The sequence below is a fragment of the Carettochelys insculpta genome, chromosome 17 (genome assembly GCF_033958435.1).
Source record: "Carettochelys insculpta isolate YL-2023 chromosome 17, ASM3395843v1, whole genome shotgun sequence".
NCBI lineage: Eukaryota > Metazoa > Chordata > Testudines > Carettochelyidae > Carettochelys > Carettochelys insculpta.
Window position 1 is genome coordinate 30,687,471 of NC_134153.1, and position 22,352 is coordinate 30,709,822.

General features: G+C 42.3%; 1 protein-coding gene across 2 annotated transcripts in view; it reads right to left on the reverse strand.

Moving 5' to 3' along the window:
* Positions 1-22,352, reverse strand: part of TOX2 (TOX high mobility group box family member 2) — a 264,606-nt gene that overhangs the window by 169,377 nt on the left and 72,877 nt on the right. For both annotated transcript variants that reach the window (XM_075011624.1, XM_075011623.1), the window contains exon 2: positions 2,122-2,187. In XM_075011624.1, the coding sequence (XP_074867725.1) occupies positions 2,122-2,187 (66 nt within the window). The remainder of the gene's footprint in view (positions 1-2,121; positions 2,188-22,352) is intronic.

Sequence of the window (22,352 nt, forward strand, 5' to 3'; positions counted from 1 at the left end):
TTTAAGGGTCTCAAATTTTTATTAACCTCCTATTTTAAATTTGCACACTTATTACCAAGTGCATGACAATGTGTCTTTCCTTATTAGAAATTCATCTCTGTCTAGGAGGAGAATTTACTCATGATCTCTTAGCAGTAGTTCTTATTCTAGTTTCCTTCCAGTTACCCACATAATGAGGAAATGAGATATCACAAGGTCTGAGAGATAAATTTTATCACTTTACAATAGGAAATACAAATTGTTCCTTTTTACTGCAGTTCAGGTCACAGTACTGCCCTTTCTCCCAAGCTTTGTTACTGATTTCACATTCGCTGTGGCTAGGCAGGTCATGCTGCACATTAAAGTGGGAACTTCTGACCTTGCTTGATTAGTATGAAAACTTACTGCTCCTTTAGTTTTTCCTAACATGAAGACTCCCAGCCCAGTGGCCCCAGTGGCTTCAGTTCGGACATTGGAGAATCTTATGCATCTGATTCAGATTAGCAACAAACAAGTCCTTTTCCCAATCCAAGCGTGGTGGGTGCACAGTGCTTTGCTGGATCTCTTTTGGAGGAAACTCTTTACAATTCCCGAGCAAGTCAAATGGGAACAAGCATGAATTATCGCGAACGGTTCCCATCTTGTCCTGCTGCACACAGCCTGCAGGTACTCTAAGAAATGTGTCACCACTGGGCTCCTAGCATGTCAGAGAACCATGCTGATGTTTTCCTGCACTGGGGCCAGAACTCTCAGAGCCTTGAGGATTTCAAACTCTCTGAGACCAGAAAATATAGAAAAGTCTGAGCTTGTCACCTGCACTGCCCAGTTCCTAATGAAAACAGGAGTAGCTTAAGCTCCACCTCCCCCTTTCTCACCAAGTTCTTAGGAAGTGGGTGCCTGGAAATCTGAGGAGGTCAGACCCAGGGCTTAGCAGACAGGATGAGCCCTAGGTTGCCGGCAGTTTGGTCCCTTGTTAGGCTTCTCTGGCTTATTCAATGTATTGTGACCATGTTTTCAAAACACAAGGCTCTGCTCCCACTGTCTGTTCCTTTCTGCTTGAGTCCTTTGACCACCTGCCGATCGCCACATATGTTTTGTCTCCAGTATCAAAGAACTCTCAGGTGCAAGCAGCCCCTCTCCTCTGGAGCTGGTGCAACCAAACAGCCCCACGCACCTCTGAACACCTACGGCAGGGTGTCTATCTCGCGCCGCGTGGGTCTCCTCAGCTCATGTATGTCACTTCTCAAGAAGCTGAACCACCTTTCTTCTTGTCTTCAGTTTAACATTTGTGTTACACCCTTTTCATTATCAGATTGAGATGTGAACAAAGGGTTCACTAGCCTCAAAATGTTGATGAGGCATCTGAGAAACCTAACAGCAGCAATGTGCTGTAACTCCCTCTCAGACCACAGATCCTGGGAACTAGTAAGCTGGTAATATATTGTGCCTGGACAGAAATCCTCATAGGGCCTTATTATGAAATCTTTGAGGCAATAACTTAACTCAGCTGTACTTGGCAGTTTACAATGGACACTGCTGTGAGGCGCAGGCCTACAAATTGAAACCTTTTAACCTGGATCGCATTAAAGTGCTTACATTACAGTCCAGAAATACTCACGGCAGACTTGTACTTTTGCTCAACAGTGAATGGGACCAGATGAGCCATGCCAATGCAGTATCAGCACCATCCCAGCTGGGAGGCTTTGCCACACCATCCTGCAACACCAAGGTCTGACTCCCAGCTCAAGCAGCTGTACGTGTGCTAGCTCTCCCTAAGCCAGCGTGCTAGCAATAGCAATGTGACCAGGGAGACATGGGCAGTGGCTCAGGCCAGCAGCCCAAGTACAAACCAGTCTGATTTCCAAGGTACATATCCAGGCAGCTGGCCTGACACAACCATACTCCTGCTTTAGTGCAGTAGGTGTTTTTGTTACACTTGTGACAGCCCATTGACACCATGGTGTGGCCTGTATGGAAAAGAGAACAGATTTGACTATCTGGGAAGAACTCCCCAAAGCAGTCAATGACTTAAGAAAACAAGTCCCTGGAAAGTCAATAGGACATCTGCTCCTGAATCGCTCAGGTGCTTTGAAAATGCCTCCTCTGCAGCTTGCCAGCCCACACAAACGAAGTGACCCTTACCTGATTCGCTGATAGGAACTCCTGATTATTGTCATTCATTCCCATATACATGTTCTCCCCGTCAAACTGGAAAGACAAATGGAAGCAGCAGTTAGTGAAACGCAGGAGGTTTAGCTCCTTCTGCCCCGACAAGTTCTGCTGGATCCCATCCCCTCAACATGAAGAATCAGCAGCTGAGGAATGCAATAGTTCATTGTTTTAAATCACTGTTTACCCAACTTCTCACCCAGTGTTTGTGGGCCCAGGTTATAACCTCAGCAATGTGAAAGTCTAAAACAGACCCACAGTACACACTTCAAAGGAACTGTCCAAACAGACCAAAAACACTGAATGGCATCATAGCCCACTGATAACTGACACTGCAAATCCTCCTGGGTGTAGTTACCTCCAGCCCTCTCACAAACAAAGCCCCTCCGTCAAAGGCCACATGGGAGAACGCTAGGCAGAATGAATTGGTTTTGCCAGAGGGAAATTAGGCAATGAAAACTGTACTTGCAGCGTCATGAAAAGCTAACTAGCTGTACTCAATGTGGTGCTGCAGCCCAGCTCAGGATCATTTATCTACATCATGATACAGAGAAACATATTATGCGGTTTTAATGCCAAAGAGTGGCTTTTTAACTTTTAGAACAATAATGAATAAACCCTTTTAATTGCAACCACACAAATCAAAACCAGAAACATTGCTGGGGCAAAGCTTGACCAACTTAGCACCTTACTTTAAAAAAAAAAAATCACAATAAGCCTACAGACCTTTTATTCCTTATTCCTTTTCCCACCACTGCTAATTACCAAGATGTGGTGGTAACAGCTACACTCTTTCCCATTCAGCCTTCTCCACCGTCCTGTGCCAGCAAAACTGCAACAATGTCTAATGCAAATTTTCTGCGTTGAATACACAAGATTATTTTTAGCCAGGAATGACTCCCACCTGTTCCCTGAATAACAGCTCCTAGGGTTATGAGTCCACACATAGAGACCCCTTTAAAATCAGGATCTTCTGCACCAAAATTACAGACCTCTGCTACTTGAGCAAAAAGTGTAAGTAGTAGGCTGTTAACATGGCCAGGTCCAGCTATCTTGGGGAGACAGGGTCACACATACTAGATCAGTATTTCTTAAATTATGTTCCACAGAACACTGGTGTTCCATGAACAACTCGCAGATGTGCCATGAGAGTTTGGAAAAATACACTGATGGTCTATATTTTCTGTTATTAACACCAGATACCATGTTACTTCTTCTATGATGCCTGATTAAATTGCTTCACTTTTTTTACTGTATATGTTGCTATTTGTTTTCTTTTTGTTCTGACAAAAGTTTAAGAGCATCTCCATAGGTGTTCTGCACAAAAAATATTATTTGGTGTTTGGTGGTCTCAAAATGTTCAAGAAACATTGTACTAGACCACTGTTACATGTGCATTATTAACTGTGATCTGTAACCTATCCTTTAAATCAGCTTCTGCACCCAAGGACTGGAAGGCAGCCAACATAATGCCAATATTTAAAAAGGCTGTAGAGGTGACCCTGGCAATTACAGACCAATAAGTCTAACATCAGAACCAGGAAAATTAGTCAAAACAATAATAAAGAATAAAATTGTCAGACACGTGGAAGAACATAATTTGTTGGGCAATAGTCAACATGGTTTCTGTAAAAGGAAATCATGTCTTACTAATCTATTAGAATTCTTTGAAGGGGTTAACAAACATGCACACAAGAGGGATCCAGTAGATACAGTACACTTAGATTTCCAGAAAGCCTTTGACAAAGTCCCTCACCAAAGGCTCTTGTGAAAATTAGGTTTGTCATGGGATAAGAGGGAAGATCCTTTCATGGATTGAGAACTGGTTAAAAGACTAGAAATAAAGGGTAGGAATAAATGGTAAATTTTCTGAATGGAGAAGGGTAACGAGTGGGGTTCCCCAAGGGTCAGTCCTAGGACCACTCCTATTCAACTGATTCATAAATGAACTAGAGAAAGGGGTAAGTAGTGAGGTGGTAAATTTTGTGGATGATACTTAACTGTTCAAAATAGTCAAGAGGAAAATAGACTGTGAAGAACTACAAAAAGATCTCACCAAACTGAGTGACTGGGCAACAAAATTGCAAATTAAATTTAATGTGGATAAGTGTAAAGTAAAGAACATTGGAAAAAATAACCCCAAGTATACATTCAGTATGATGGGGGCTAATTTAGCTACAATCAATCAGGAAAAAGATCTTGGGGTTATTGTGGATAGTTCTCTGGAAACATCCACACACTGTGCAGCAGCAGCCAAAAAAGCAAATAGGATATTAGGAATTACTAAAAAAGGGACATAAAACTATGGTATGCCCACATCTTGAATATTGCATACAGATGTGGTCTCCTCGTCTCAAAAAAGATACCGTTGCATTAAAAAAGGTTCAGAAATGGGCAACTAAAATGAATAGGGGGTTGGAACGGATCCCAAATGAGGAGAGGTTAAAGAGACTGGGACTTTTCGGTTTAGAAAAGGAGGAGACTGAGGGGGAATATGATAGAGGTATATAAAACCATGAGCAGTGTGGAGAGAGTGAATAAAGAAAAGTTATTTACTTGTTCCCATAATATAAGAACTAGAGGACACCAAATGAAATTAATGGGTAGCAGGTTTAAAACTAATTAATGAAAGATCTTTTTCAAACAACTCACAGTCAACCTGTGGAACTCCTTGCCAGAGGAGGCTGTGAAGGCTAGGACAATAAGAGAGTTCATATAAGAGTTAGATAAATTCATGGAGGTTAGGTCCATAAAAGGCTATTAGCCAGGGGGTAGGAATGGCGTCCCTGGCCTCTGTTTGTCAGAGGCTGGAGATGGATGGCAGGAGACAACTTGCTTGATCATTGTCCTTGGTCCACTCCCTCAGGGGCACCTGGCACTGGCCGCTGTTGTCACACAGGATGTTGAGCTAGATGAACCTTTGGTCTGACCCAGTCATGGTCATGCTTAAGTTACTTGCATTACATGTGTGAGCCTTGAACTATTTAGGCTGCTTGAGTCAGTCAATCACCTCACTAGCCCTGATACCACACTTGCCTCCATGGTTACAAACCAGGACATCACAGGTACTGATTTGGAAGCTATTCGGCAAGAGAAATGGGAGAAGGTGTCACTTCACAGACTAACTGTAGCTGGCTGTGAGGAGGTAAGCGTGGAAGTTGACAGACAGTCTGATGAAACTGTCAATATCTAAAAGTTTCACGGAGAGCAGCATTCCCTTTTTCCCTTATATTGGAAGGCATAACACACCCTGCCAAGCCACAGTGTGCCATGGGTCTGTCAATTCAAACAAGCAGGAGACAAAGAGCTAAGCACCCTGCATTCCAAAGCATTGTTCTAAATCCTTGTTGTAGCCTTCAGCCATCTCATATTGACCAGTCTTTACCAAATATGGAGAAGAGGTGCACTGCAGGCCTATATTTGGCTATAAGAACCCTTAATTGATTTGGATGAAAATGTCTTGAGGAAACAGTAATCATTTCTCCTTCTCAGTTGAAGACAGACACTCTGGGCCTGATTCACCTTTGCATTACACCAATTTCACATCAGTGTAACTAAGTGGGGGGAGTAGAAGAGACCTCCTGGCTGGCTGCTGGGACATACTGGTTGGAGGCCCTGAGAAGAGAGTGAAGAAGGTGCTGGCCCCGCAGGGAAGTTGCCCTGGGAATTGAAGCAGCACTGGTGGAGAATTTAGAGAGCTGCAGCAAGAAGCTGCTGTCCACAGGTCTGGGGGCCCAGAATAACGCCCCCTCCCAGACTCTAGAACTGGGAGATGTTTCTCTCTCACAGATGATGAGGGGGCAGAAGGGCCCAGTCACGAAGAGGATGCTGTGTTGGCTGGACAAAGGGTAGGTCTTTAGGCAGAGAAGATGGCAGGTGAGGCACCACCAGGGGAGAGTGTGCCAGGAGAGAGAGCCAATCCCCAAGCCAGTCAGCAGAGGTGCCGCTCTGATGAGTGAACGCCATCACATGGCGTGGAAAAGTGAAGGTTTCTCTACCTTTTCACCTACTTGAAAGAGTGTCACCACTCGGTCACCTTTGTGCACACACTGGCAAATCACAGGGCTAATGGCCACTAGGGCTGAGCGAGTTCCAATGCTAAGGTCACACCCTGAATTTAGCCTTGATGCAAGCAAGTTCAGTCAAACGCAACGGCCCAGACCCCAACCGCTATCCCATCTTTGCCAATCCAGTGGGGCACTGCTCACTGACGCTGATGTAACCTAGATCAGTATCTCGGTCCAGTGGGGGTGACTTCACTGGCAGCAGGGGCTTCCAAATGCAGAACTTGTGGGCTGCTTTCATTTACACCAGTGCAAGGGAGTGTAAAGTGCTACCATGACAGAATGGTAGCTGCTTCACACCCACTTTGTGCAGGTCTTAATGACCACACAAGGACTCAGCCCCATGAAGACTCAGTGCCCTCTAGAGGCTGGGTTCAAAGCCCATTCAACTTGCTTGGCATTAGCAGAATTCAGAGATTGAGGCCCTGATTCTGAGCTCATTCTGGACCAATTCCACCAATGTGATCAGACAGCTCACAGCCTTGAACCTGCAGAGAGCTTCATGGACATGCCACCTGATTCCATCACCAGATCAAAGTCTTCTGCTGGTGTAAATCAACAGCACAAATCCATTTGGCAATACCACAGACCATTGAAAGCTTCTGCACCACAGGTATGCCTATTCTTAAACTGAAGGGGAACTACAGGACAACACACTTTGACAAGCAGCTCCTTGTATATATTCTTTTCCTACTGATGTAATAACTGTTTCTTCCCCTGAAACAAATCAATTATTCTCACTGTAGAAATTCTCAGCAGTAAAAAAACTAAACCTCCTTCCAAAGTGACAGTATCTCTATGAGACTATAAACATACAAACAGCACAGATCAAGCCATCTCCAGTATCTTTCACACACATGTGCTGCTGCTCACTTTTCCATCCACTCAAGGCCAAATGTTTTACAAACTCAGGATTACAGCTATTTGCAGCACCTCTTCAGAGGAAACCTGCAGAAAACAGACCTTGTCTGGAAGTTGATTTTGTATACAAGTCTGTCTCTGGAGCAAATTCAAAATAGGAGAAGCTCTCCCTACCTCAGTCTGTTTGGTAGGACAAATGTATTTTATTGCTTTATACCATTTCCTCCCACCCCCCACTCCTTCATAATAACGATAATGAATCCTGTCCTGAAAATTACTGTAGTGCTGATTGCCAATGTGAGCAGTGAGGCTGCAAATCAAAACTCAAAATGCAGTGGAAACTTTAGAACTTCCCCGTTAATGATTACATTTTTTCCCTCCAGGCTATAGGGTTGCAAACAAATTTATTAGAAATTCTCAAGTCAGGATATTTTTTCAATTAGATGAGTGCCACTTATGCACCAGGTAGGTAGAACAGAGAAACAATGTTCTCTCTTGCTTGCTCTCATCATCATCATCATCTTGCCACGGAATGATTTTGAAAACAAGCAGTCACATCACTCCACACTGATCTCCTGTAGAAAACAAACATTTTACTATTTGCATTTTGTTCTCCCTATTTCCTGTCATTTCACTTTGGAGTAACTCCTCATGTGTGTGAACATTCCAATCCATTTCCAGTTTTGAGCACATACTTTCATCACGCTCTATCACTGATAAAAATTGATCTGGCTCATTTGTGACTGATCGATGCATGCTGAGAGCTGGGTCCAACTTTCTCTTATTTCTCTCATTTGAAATACATTTACTCTTTTAATATTGTCTTAATCACTTTTTTGTAATTACAGATTGAAAATCTCACATCCAGCAGCATCCGTAATCTGGCATGATTTTACTTAGCTTGAAGACCACTTATCATGGGTGTGGTCAAGTTTCTCACGGTCCCATAAAGTTTGTTTCCAGCCACCAGTCCTGGCTCTCAGTGTTCTGGGATGTTATTTAGCTGTAATTTACCCCTAAATATCTTCTAAGAGCTCAGTAAGCAGTGGAAGTGTTGGTAACAAACCAGACAATATTGATCTCCCACGGTCCAGCAAATTCTCTCATCCAGCACCAGCCAGGTCCAGAGGGTGCCAGACAACAGAAGTTCAACCTTTATTTAATAATGGCCACTTTGGGGTAAAACCAATATTCAATTAATAAACAGGTGGGACTAATTCTTACCTTCTCATTTACACCCAGGCAAAGAGAATGGAAAGTAGAAGCAAATTGCCATCATTCTGATTTGCAAGTATTTTACACTTAAGCGATGAATGATGGATAATGGTTGGCAGTGACCAATCCAGCCTGACTATTTAAACCTGGAAAAGAGTGGTTTCTTTTTATGTACTCTGGGCCGATTTTTATCTGACTTACACTGCTGCAAATTAGGAATGACTACGCTAAAGTCAATGGGGTGTTTCTGGTGTAAGTGAAATCAGACACAAGGCCTCTCTTTTTACGAGAGCTCATTTCTACACAAGCCCACCTGAGATTTGCCTTATAAAATCAGCACAAGATTTAACCAGCTAGATTCATCCATCCCAAAATTTTCAGAATTAAAAAGCCAAAATACCCCAAGACTCTGAACAGGAAAATGTATAAACAAAGATCATCCAATAGGGGTTTCAGCCCCGTGAGCCACACTTGCACCCACAGTTTTGCTTTTGGAGTCAAAGTATATTAAGTAGGAGTTTCATCCATTTCATAGAAGAGGTTATAATCCTACTGACCCATGAAAGGCTCCCAGAATTGTGTGAGGTACGGGGTGGTGGTTGTGGGGGGGGTCATGATTTTCTATCGCTTTGCAACACCTTTGCAGCATGGCTGTAAAATGCTGCAGCCAATGGGACTGAGTAGAGAATTCTGACTTCTTAACACCAAGGGTGACCATGGTGACAAGATACAAAGCAGTGGAGAAACAGGACCACTGCCAAAATGGAATAGCCCCACAGCAATCAACTGGGCTATTAGCACAAGGACTGTATGTCTGGTACATGTGGCAGCGTCACATACGTTGTAAAGTACTTTAGGCTCAAACTCAGCCTATATGAAGACTGTTCTAGTCTGCTAGGCAATACCCTCCAAAGGCTAGGTCGCTTGCCTGTCTTTTAAGTTCACTTTATCATGAAGAATGGACATAAATGGTCACTCTCTTGATTCAGCTCTTCCCAAGGAAAGTGTAATTTGCACAGCAGCAGAAATGGTGCAAGGAGCACCCTATACCTGCAATAGAATTGGCATTTCTAATTTTTTTTTAATTCTTCTGTGGGTTGGCTTTTATCTCTTGCTGGTTTTTGCAGTGCGATGAGTATTTTGATTTATAAATGTGCCCACAGGTCACTAAGTGCACACATCAATAGGATGAAAATGAATAAAAATAATAAAAAATGAACCTGAAGCAGAAATGAATCCAAAGCCATTGTGAGAGCTTCAGTTCTAGGGGAACAAAGTATCAGGGTGAGGGGGAAAACAGCTCAGTGGTTTGAGCATTGGCCTGCTCAATCCAGGGTTGTGAGCTCAGTCCTTGAGGAGTCATTCAGGAACCTGGGGCAAACAAATTTAAAAAAAAAAATCGGTCGGGGATGGTGATTGATCCTGCCAAGAGGGCAGGGGACTGGACTCAATTACTTCCCAAAGTTCCTTCCAGCTCCATGAGATAGGTATACCTCCATATATTCAATGTTTGCCATTTCAAGTGGATGAAAATGGTAAAACATATTGCTTATTTCCAAGCTTCCGAGAGGAGTTACCAACTCTCAGGAATCACATAATATTTGGTGATTTTCTTAAAGCCTCAGCGTCTGGAGTCATGAGGTGACATGAGATTCTCAATTTTCAATTTAAAAAAAGAACTCTCCTGTTCTGAAGTTGACAGAGAAAGCCCCCTGAAAATATGAACCCTAAAGACTCAACAGCCAGAAGGCATTCATCTGTTTTGACTCCAAAAGCAAAACTATGAGTGCAAGTGTGACCCACAGGGCTGAAACCCCTATTAGATGATCTTTGTTTATATATTTTCCTGTTCAGAGTCTTGGGGTATTTTGGCTTTTTAATTCTGAAAATTTTGGGATGGATGAATCTAGCTGATTAAATCTTGTGCTGATTTTATAAGGCAAATCTCAGGTGGGCTTGTGCAGAAATGGGCTCTCGTAAAAAGAGAGGCCTTGTTTCTGATTTCACTTACACAAGAACCACCCTGTTGACTTTAGCGTAGTCATTCCAAATTTGCTGCAGTGTAAATCAGATAAGAATCAGGCCCAGAGTACAGAAAAAGAAACCACTCTTTTCCAGGTTTAGACAGCCAGGCTGGATTGGTCATTGCCAAGCATGATCGATCATTCAGAGCTTCAGTGTAAAATACGTATCAGACAAATGGATGTATTGTGGGACTATCGTGGTCCAATTACCAAACTATCTTCTTGCCTTTAAACCAAGATTTAAGGATGGTTGTTTTGCCTATCAGAGAAAAATGAATACTTAGCAGGGGATGAAAAAGGAGGTGTTATTTTATTTTCAAAATAAAAGGACATAAAAACATAGTATTTTAAAAACACATTGACCATGTCTGCACTATACCAAAACTTCGAAATGGTCATGCAAATGGCCATTTCAAAGTTTATTAATGAAGTGCTGAAATACATATTCAGTGCCTCATTAGAATGCTGGTGGCCGTGGCACTTCGAAATTGCCGTGGCTCGCTGCTGCGGAGCTCATCCAGACGGGGGTCATTTTCAAAAAGAACCCACTAACTTCGAAATCAGCAGATAGGAATAAGGGGATTTCGAAGTTGATGGGGTCCTTTTGAAAAGGAGCCCCATCTGGACGAGCCACAGCAATTCTGAATATGTATTTCAGCGCTTCATTAGTAAACTTTGAAATGGCCATTTGCATGGCCATTTCGAAGTTTTGGGACAGTGTAGACGTAGCCATTAACAGTACAGGGTGAACCTCTCTAGTCTGGTGTCAAGTATCGGAGGGGTGGCCGTGTTAGTCTGGATCTGTAACAGCAACAAAGGGTCCTGTGGCGCCTTACAGACTAACAGAGAAGTTGTGAGCTTGAGCTTTCGTGAGCACAGACTCACTTCATCTGATGCATCTGATGCAGTGAGTCTGTGCTCACGAAAGCTCATGCTCAAGCTCAAAACTTTTCTGTTAGTCTATAAGGTGCCACAGGACCCTTCGTTCCTCTCTAGTCTAGCACCCTCAGGACCTGACTGGTGCTGATCAAGAGAATTTGCCAGACCATGGGAGGTCAATACTGTCTAGCACATTACCAACACTTCCACTTCTTAGTGAGTTCTTAGAAGACATTTAGGGGTAAATTACAGCTAGATAACAGCACAAAACAGTGAGAGCCAGAATGGGTGGCTGTAAACAAACCATGGGACTGTGGGAAACTTGGCCACACCCATGATAAGTGGACACTCAGCTAACTAAAATCATGCTGGATGACAAATGTTGCCATCTGAGAGAGCACCAGACTACAGATTCAACCTGTAATTACCATGAGAAATTACAAGATGTCAATATCCATTATTTATTTCCTAAATATTTCATACTACTTCATATTTCTCTAACTAATAGTTTAAAGCTACTTAAAACTTTTGTAAGTCCAACACACTGGGTGGATTTCTAAATCCAGCACAATGACGTGATCACCTCTGAGTTCCACTGAAGTCACATGCCTAAGCACCCTGGCTGACATTTTAAGTGGAGCTGATTCTGTGACTAATTGCTGCCACCCAGCAGAAGCCGACAGGACAGGGATCAAGTGATCATCTGGGCCCCATAAAAGCCTGCTGGAGCTCAGTTTCTGAGAGAAAGAAGGCTTTGGGAGTCCCCAGCTCAGAGAAGAAAATAGTATATACATAACTTTGAGGAAAGGTCTGCAAAGTATAATCCTGCTGGGAGCAGGCAAAGAAGGAAAATGGAGAAAAGAGGTTAATCTTGACTCCCAGGTAGATGGCTTGTGATGGCAGATGAAGCGGGTCTTTGCCCACAAAAGCTTATGCTCCAAAATATCTGTTAGTCTATAAGGTGCCATGGGACTTCTTGTTGTTCTCGAAGATACAGACTAACACGGCTATCTCTCTGATACCATCATAGAAGTGAGCCCAGAAACCACAGTTCTTCCTTGTAATTTTCCTACGTTACCTCTAGGAATGATCTTGAGTGCTGCAAGTACTCAAGTAATGTCATTTAATTATCTAGGAGAACATGCAAGTTTTTGATGGAACTTGCTGTACACCAAGTGCCAGACATTATTTTTCATATTATTTGTCAGGAGTAGGGACCTAAAACTAATTTAAATATCATTCAGATCCTGCAGAAGAGTGAAAAATTCTGTACAAATAAAAACTCATCCATTCAAAGCAATGGACAGTAGGAAAATTTAGTCTTAAGACTGACATGGAAATAGATTAATTTTCCCTATTTCATATTCTAATTGCAACCCTTTTATCCCCCCCCCCCCAACCCCACCATTTTCTGTTCTCATTACAGTCTTAAAATTGCTCTGAAAAATTCTGTACCTTATTCTGCTGTTCCTGCAATCTTTGTCATGGAAATGAGAAACAGAATGTATAAGCATGAATATACTGCAGAGATCAAAATTCTGGGTTAACCCTTTCACGCCTGGCTGCAAGAAACGAGAACAGCATAAACAGAGGGGTGAATCAAATCTCACTTCATCGGCATTTGCCCAATGTTCAGTCTGCAAAGAAACGCAACACTGAATAGGCCACATACTGCTCCCAGTTGCAACTGGGCTTCAGGCTGTTTTTTGGAGTTGAAGGGCTCCCACTGAGGCCAAAATGTCGCCTGATATATTTAAACAGAATTAAAATAATCAAGGTTGTCCGTTAGTGTTCAGCCCACCTAGCATTCCAGTGTCTTGTATAAAACTGCCCAGTATAAACACTTACAAATCATACCACATTTTGCACAGCATGAGTTTGGTGCTGTTCTTGCTTATGCTGGTGTAAACGAGTAGGTTTTTTACTGAAGTCAACAGGTGTGAACGAGATCAGAATCAGGAGTTTGGGAATGGGAAAAGAAAACCACATGCGGTCCCAGAGCTGTACAGGAAATACTTAACCCATCAGTCCAAGACAACCTCCTTCGCAGCAGTGGCCGCATGATGACACCAGGTTAGCACCACAGAATGACTGTTCAGGAAAGGAAGTGAGGGGAGATTATTTACCCAACTGAAACTACAGGGAAACGTCAATGCGTAGAATATAGTTAACCAACTAGAATTTGGCAAAGACCTCAAGATATTAATGCTCCAAGCATTATTTGCAGTGCCAGGGGTCATACCTAAGAATAGCCATACTGAGTCAGACCAGTCATAGAAAATTAGGATTGGAAGAGACCTCAGGAGATCATCTACTCCAACTCCCTGATCAAAGCAGGACCAGCCCCAGCTAAATTACCCCAGCCAGGGCTTTGTCAAGCTTCTCCTTTAAAATCTCTAAGCATGGAGATTCCACCACCTCTCTAAGTAACGCATTCTAGGTCTTCACCACCCTCCCAGTGAATTAATTTTTCCTAATGTCCAACATAAACCATTAAAACCACCAGTCCTGGCTCGTAGGCCATGGCCACACTAGCCCCTTTCCCAAAGCAAGATGGGAAGAAGGGGCTTTCGAAATCAGGGGGCCCTTTCGAAAGGTCCCTGTCTACACGGGCTTTTTGAAGCTGGCAGTTTTGAAGCACATGCAGCAGCCCTTATGTTAATGAGGGGCTGCAAATTCATAGCAGTGCCTCATTAGCATATTCTGAAGTGCCATATTACCATAGCCCTTCCAAAAGGAGGGGCTAGTCTGGCCACGGCCTTAATGACCTGTGCTGTTATTTAGATGCAATTTACCCCTAAAGATCTTCTAAGAGCCCAGTAAGCAGTGGGAGTGTTAGTAATGCTGCTAAACAAAACTAACCTCCGATGGTTCAGCATCAGAGGGGTAGCCAAGTTAGTCTGTATCTTCAAAAAAATAAGAAGTCCTGTGGCACCTTATAGACTAACATTTTGGAGCATGAGCTTTCATGGGCAAAACCCCACTTCATCAGATGCAACAAATTCAGCAAATTCTCTCGTTTGGCACCAGTCAGGTCCCAAGGATGCCAGACAAGGGAGGTTCAATCTGCAGCAATTAGGGATCTGAATTTCAAATGGTCTTGCTATGGAAAACACTCACAGCCAGCCTGTGACAACAAGGAAGAAGCCAGACTGTTCTAATGGTGCATCAGCCATGACAATGGGTGGTGGAATAGCTTCACCTTGTTGGAGACACTTTGGCCTGCCTATAAGAAATGACTGCTCTGACACTGCAAGGGCACGTGACCAGACCACATGTCTCTGGAGTCCATCTTGGATACCAGTGTTTTTCTGCAAGCTGAATTTGGAACAAATGTACCTGTCATCTGCTAAAGCTATGTAAGGCAGGGAGTGACATAATCTATTGCTCCTCCTGCCCCAAACAAGCAGACTCCTAAAACCACCTAATAAACAAAAGATTAGACCAAGGTAAGTACTGGATCCAGCTTAAGGGGATTTCTAGCCTATATATGAAAACCTGGTGATCCCAGCTGCAAAGAAAGTGCAGCTTGTACCTTGAGAATCTACAGGCCTGCTTATCTCATCAGTCAGGGTGAGAGATTGTTAATTCAAATCCAAAACCAATGCTTAATTTGCATTTTGATCATTTACCAGTAATCTGCTTTGATCCCATTCTTATCCCTTACAATCAATTACAATCTATCTTTTGTAGTTCATAAACTCTGTTTTTCTTGTTTGTTTGTTTTTTAAATCAGGGAGTATTAGCTCAAGGGGCAAAAGCTGTGGCATTTTCTCTCCACATTGAGTGGGAGGTGAACTGGATCTGGGTTTTGACCAAGGCAGCTCTGAAGTCATAGGCTGGGGAGCTAGTGATTTTGGATGCAGGCTCTCTTGTTGGCATATGCAGTGGCTGGTCCGCGTGTATGTAAGTGCAGCTGGGTGTGTCCCTGCCTATGTGAATGCTGGTGGAAGCATAAGACAAGGAGTGAGTCTACAGCTGTGAGAGGGAGCCCAGGCTGGTGAGTCCGAAGGTTCAGTGGTACCCGAGTTCCTGGTGGCATCCAGGGGGAGACCTTTACACATCTCTGTTCACTTGTTTGTTGACCACCTCAAAAAATTCCAATACCTTGGTGAGGCATGGCTTCCCTTTATAAAAGCCATACTGACTCTTCTCCAAATTGTGTTCATTTCTGTGGCTGGTGAGTCTGTCTTTTACTAGTTCTTCGAAGCCCACACAGGAGCCTACTGCATGTTTTACATCTCATCTGAAAGTCAGCACTGTATCCCCAAAACCCAAGCTTGCCTATTGGCTCAGCACAGTCTTAGAGGGGAAGAGTGCATCCTATAAAACATACCCACGTGCCTTCCAAAGATACCCTAGCCTGGGTTTTCTTTGGGAACCTCCAGGCCAATCATTCACCATGCCCAGAGCAGTTTCATTTGTATGATATGATCACTGGCCAAACTGACATGGCTGTAAGTCTTACATGCATTACTTCCTTCTCACTGCTGAGCCACCACCACATCCTGCATTGCTTATCACACTTAAATAGGTGGTAAAGGATCTTATCTGCAAAAAGCAGACACCTAGTAAATTGCTCCTTTTCCCATCAGGGGTTGCAGCTGGAAGCCAAATAATCCCAGGGTTGGTAGACCTGAGCTCGCATAGCAAATATCTCACGATACATGCATTGTTTAGGGAAGAAAAAGTAAATTAATGCAGCAATTTTACTGGCACTAGGTTAGCACATACGCAATCCGAAACAAATGGAGTAAGTGACAATGAAACTAACCGTGTGTTCTACTCAGCCAGTAAAACTTTCTGTATTTCACCGGAAACTCAGAGAGGCAGCAAATGCACACAGATCTAAAACAACCCTCAGAGCAGGTAAGAAAGGAAGTGTATGAGAGTCAAAGGTATCTTGAAACTTTGTTTTTTGAAAGATAAAACCCCAAGTCTGAAATAAAAATAGAGACTATAGCTACCTGATTCTGAACGTGCTACAAGTGTGGTTTTACTGTGGAAGTCTTTCAAGGAGATGCTGGTTTTGATACAAAAACAACTCTCACTGCAATCAGAGGTAACACACAAGAAATGCCATATGAGAGCTAGAACACTCTGATCTGTCTGATCCTCAGCATGAGTAGGAAAAAAGGGTAACCTTTAGTCTGAGAGGTTTTCTTGCCTTATTACGTGGAGATGGTGGATTTCAGAGATTCCAGTGATCACTGAGGTGACCTAGTCTGATCTCCCACATAACATCGGCCAGAGAATTTCCCTCCAATCATTCCTAGCACAGCTCTTTCAGAAAACATCTGATCTGGATTTAAAAATTGCCAGTGATGGAGAATCCACCACCATCCTTGGAGAGCTGTTCCAGTGGTTGATTATTCTGACCATTAAAAATTGTACCTTATTTCCAGTCTGAATGAGTCTCGCTTCTAATTCTACACTTTGAATTGTGTAATACTTTTATATGCAAGATCGGAGAGCCCATTATTAAACACTGATGCTAAGTAATACACAATCACCCCTTAACCTTCCTTTGGTTAAGCTACATGGATTGAGGTCTTTGAGTTTATTGCAATCAAACATGCAATAAGCAAGCTTGTGGCATCTTAGAGACTAACAAAGGAGGAAGAATTGGGTTTTATCCACAAACGCTCATGAGATACAAATGTGTTAGTCTTTGAGCTGCTCCGGGACTTCTTGTTATTTGTGAAGCTACAGACTAACTTGGCTACCACTCTGAGACAATAAAACATTTTTCTAATCCTTTTATCATTCTTACGGCTCTTCTCTGAACCCTCTCCAGTATGTCAGCATCTTTCCTCAATGGTGGCCACCAGAACCAGGATTCCAGCAGAGGTCACACAAGTGCCAAATATACAGGTAAAATAACCTCTCTTGTCCTACTGAAGATTCCCTATTTATACTTCCCAGAATCACATTAGCTCTTTGGCCACAGCATCACTCCAGGACTTCTTGGTCAGCTGATTATCCACCATGATGCCCAAATCTTTCCCAAAGTTCCGGCTTCCCAGGATACAATCCCCCATCCTGTATGTACAGCCTAGATACATATTCTAAATGTCTAAATATTCTACATACATGTTCTAGATACACACACATACATTAGCTATGTTAAAATGCACTTTGTAGGCTTGCATCCAGTTTTCCAAGAGAAGTAGACTGCTCTGAACCAGCCACTTACTCTTTTTCATTATTTTCTATCCCTTGATTTTTGTGGTCTTCAAACTTCATCCAGATGATTTTATACTTTCTTCCACTGATAAAAATATTAACTAGCATGGAGCACAGAACCAAACCTCACAGGACTCCCAGTGGACACACAACTGCTCAATGATGAATTCCCATTTACAATCATATTTTGAGATGTATTAATTAGTCACCTTTTCAACAATTTAATAGGTGACATGTTAATCTTCTATCACTCATTTTTTAAAAAATCAAGATGTTGTGCAGTGCCAAGACAAACACCCCACTACCTTTAATCTCAATGAAAAAGCCAAAAAGTTAGACAGGATCAGCTTTCCATAAAACCCTGTTGATTTCTATTAGCCACATTCTTTACTAATTGAGTCGCATATCATCTATTCCATTATCTTGCCTCGGACTGGTATCAGGCTGACAGGTCTATAATTACCCAGGTCATCCCTATTACACTTTTTAAATGTTAGCCCGGCATTAGCTTTCTTTCTAGTCTCTGGGAACTTTGCCAGTGTTCCAAAACTTAATACTGATTTTCAGTAACAGTACAGCAAGTGCCTCAGACAGCTCTTTTAAAATTCTTAGATACAAGTATCAAGACCTGCTGATTTTAAATTTTTTAACTTTAGTAGCTTCTCTTTAATATCCTCCAGAGAATCTAGAGGAATTAAATAAGCGTTATCATAAGACTTCATCATATATTTTCACTTCAAACACAGAATAGCAATACATATTGAACACTTCTGCTCTTTCTGATTTATCAGGAATTCTTCCATTTCCAGCTAGTAAACCAACTAGTACTATTGTCAGTATGTTTTTGTTCCTCATATATTTTAAGAATTTAGTATTGTTGTCCTTAATGTCATTTGCCATTGATTTTGCCTTGTTTCCCTTGACTTACTTAAATTTGTACAGTTCCTAACTTTTATTTATTACTATCAACTTCCCCTTTCTTCCATTTGTTTTATATTTCACATCTCTCTCCTATTCACCTTTAAGTCAGGTCAGTTTTTAACCAGCACAGCCTTCTTCCTCAACTGTGGCTTCTGGGGCATCTAGTAAGATGTTCTTAAACGATTCCCAATTATCTCTTCTTTTTTTCTTTAAATTCTTCCTCCCAGCTGATTACACTCATACGTGTTTCCAGTTGTATGAAACTGGCCATATTAAAACACCAAGTACATGCGTTACTGGTCTAGACTTTATTTTGCTGCACATTGTAAATATGATCAAGTCATGATCAAGTTTGTGTCCACTGAAGGTAGGAAAAGAAGCAGTAATTGTCTTAATAGCTGACCTAACTCTCCCATGCTGCAAATTAGGAAAAAAACTATAAGCAGAAGGTCCAACAGAACTGCCAGACCTCTGAGCACGGTAGGGGAAGGGAGGCGGCACCATGATCCTGGAAGTGTGGGAGGCCTCAGACAGAAGGTTGGGGCTGGGAGCTAGCTTCTCCCTGACAGCCTTTCATCACTGCCAAGAGCTCACCATCTAGGGCTACAGCCATGATTTAAAGGGCCTGGACTCCAGCCATGATATGAAGCATCCTCGTATCATAACTTCAAGCAAGGTCATGGTTTGGTTGTGCCAGGACAATGGGATGTGCCTGGAATGGGACTCCTTCTTGTAAATCCACACAGATAAGAGAAAGAATCACCAGGCAGGTGAAAGAGGCTGGCTGTCGGCACAGCCTCTCCCCCATCCAGGACTGCCTCACCCCCAAGCCTCCCACCCCCTGGTTACCAGCTTGGTTTGCAGGTCCACAGCAGAAGCTAGCCCTGTGTGTTTATTGCAGTGTGGGATCCCACATGCATGAGAACACTGAAACCATGTTAATCCCACACTGCACATTTGTTTCAATATGCAACCACCCAGTGACGCTTGTGTGTATATTTCCAGCACACGAAAACAAGGAGCCAATTGCTGCTCACTATGGAGCTGCAGGAGAGTATATTACAGCAAAACTTTGCAGATGACATTAAATACAAAATGCAGTTAATGAAGCATCAAGGTTGAAATGTCAAACACGCAAGATCTAGGAAATGCAAAGCTATAGTTCCTATATGGACTTTAACTTACCCACATTTCACATATAACTTACAACTGATTTTACTGTGTATCCATATGTAGTAATTGACTATATATGAGAGAGAGAGTTTACCTGTCTGCATATCTGTCTATCTGTGTCTGTCAGTCAAGAACTCCTCCTACATGGTAAGAGTTTGGGCCACCAAATTTGGTATGCAGCTTCCTCGTATCATAACTTAAAGCAAGGCCATGGTTTGGTTGTGCCAGGACAATGAGATGTGCCTGGAGTGGGATTCCTCCTTGTAAATCCACATAGATAAGAGAAAAGAATTACCAGGCAGGTGAAAGGGATTGGCTATGGGCACAGCCTCTCCCCCATCCAGCACTGCCCCAGCCCCAAGCCTCCCACCCCCTGGGGGTGAGGGAGGGCCAACGCTTTCCCCACCAACTCGTACAGGAATGTTGCTGGCCGTTCCCCTTCATCAGGGAGAGAGGGGAAAGTGCACAGTTTGCTGCATTCCTCACGCTGGCTGGGGAATGTAACAGGCAGATGAACCTGGACCTGCCCCAGCCGGGGAACATGTACCTTTCCCCCATCTGTGCCCACTGGAGCTGCAGCACCCATGCAGAGGTGCTTTTCACCTGGCCCCAAGCTGCTGCACTGACAGGGCTGGGGTAGTCCTCTCTTCTCAGGGCAGCCTGCATACTAAACCCTCCTCCCCAGCCCCGCCTCTGAGAATTTATTTAAATGAAGAAAACCCCCAAAAAGTTAATTGAGGCAAGGACCCAAGCAATGCCGGGTAAACCTTCTAGTACAAGATACCAGAGATGAGCCTGCACTAAGAGGCTGGATTAAATTTGTTAATCAAAACCACCATTCGACATTTTCAGAATTTTGGGAATGTTAAATCTCAACTATAACATTTAATTAAATGATTTGTGCAGTCATTATCCAGCATATTTTACCCAAGTAGGGTGCAATTTTATTCCTTAACCTCAGCACATTTTTAGCAAATCACTTTTCCCTCAGATCACTTCTAAACTGAGTAATTTTCTGTGGACATGTAATTGTGTGTTTATCTTCCTTCAAGTTACTGTTAATCTTCCTAGTGGATTTTGCTGCTATTTACATTTATCTTTATGACAAAAATAGAAAATATTCTTATTATGTTGATCAGGAAAATTCAAATTGAACTTGAATCAATTTAAAAAATGTAATTCAATATTAATTAACAGAAAGGTAGCTGAAAGAGGAAAGTTAACAAAAGAAACAAATTTAATCAGACATAGTGACCCTTGCTATTCCAGTTTGTCATTAAAAACAGGTACAGACTGAACCTCTCTAATCCAGGACTCTCTTGTTTAGCAACATCTGCAATCCAGCATGATTTCAGCTAGCTGGATGACCACTTATCATGGGTGTGGCCAAGTTTCCCACAGTCCCATAAAGTTTGTTTTCAGCCACTAGTCCTGGCTCTCAGCATTCTGTGTTGTTATTTAGCTGTAATTTACCCCAAAACATCTTCTAAGAGCCCGTCAGCAGTGGAAGTGTTGGTAATGCTGCTAGACAATATTGACCTCCCGTGGTGCAGCAAAATCTCTCATTCCACACCAGTCCAGTCCCAATGGTGCCAGATTAAGTAGGTTCAACGTTTATTACAGAATTGACCAACCTATATCGATACCACTAGAAAGTTTACAGAAAATGTTAAATAGTACTTAGGATGAGATTTTCAAAAGAGCCTACTGGCTTTAGGTATCCAAATCCCATTAAGTTTAACAAGTGTTATAAGCATAATGACTCTAGACTCTAAAAATCTCATCCTACTCAATATTGGCTTTGATCTTCAGGTAGAATGAGACACACAAGAACAAGAAAAGAGGTTAATAATCTGCCTTGAACCATGGCACATAAAATTCACTGCTAACCCATAAAATCTTAAATATTCTCAAACTAGAGTTTGCTCTGCTTCTCATTTCTTAACTTTACTGTAAAAGTCTCATTTGATATAATTAACAACTACAAATATATTAATATTATTATTGCTACCACTGAAAAAAGCTTAAAACATATTAACGAGGCCATAGAAAATGAACTTTGTTCATCTAATTAATATCTTAAAATGAAAAAAAGAGTCCTCACTGATTTCACAGAAGACCTGCTTGTTTCTAAACAGTTTAAAATTGGACTGACAGATTAAAAAAGATAGGCAAGTGGACAGATAAGATAAACACACACAATACAGATTTGTCCATTTTAAAGTCTCTGCACCACATTCGGCTCACTAAATTACAGTATTACTATAGATTTACAGCAAAATTATCTTTTCTCTTAGCTTCTTTTAAAACTATTTGACATTTGCAAGTATTTTCTATTATAAATTTAATTATCTATAAATCTAATTGCAGATTCCAAACAGACAAGGGCTCATTAAGCCTTAATTATGCACATGTTGTTTTCAACAAACATTTTCATTTGGACTGCTGTGAGCTGTAATTGTTCAGAAGACACCAGAGCCTCAGATTACACACTTCACTGGGATGGCAGAAGCTACTGTGAAGTAGGTCACAGTTTGGATAAATATACAATTTAGAACCTGTGGAGTTTTGGTTAAGCTGTTTTTCCACTGATCCAGACAAACCGACATGATCTTGCCATGAAGAGAAGACAAAGGTAAACTGGCTCTGATGTGTGGCACAGGGGCATGACAGAGGGCGGCTGACAAGAGATGTGGACGCTGTCCTGTTTGGGGAAACAGAAGCAACATGAGAGGTTTACAAATTCCCTGGGACTAAGTCTCTCTCACCATCAGAACCTGCACCCGGCTGTTTGAAAACAGAGGCCGTAGTGTACATTAGATTAAGGTCCTCCAGCTTCACAAGCCACAATCATTGCTATTTGGCTGGGCCAGAGCCAATG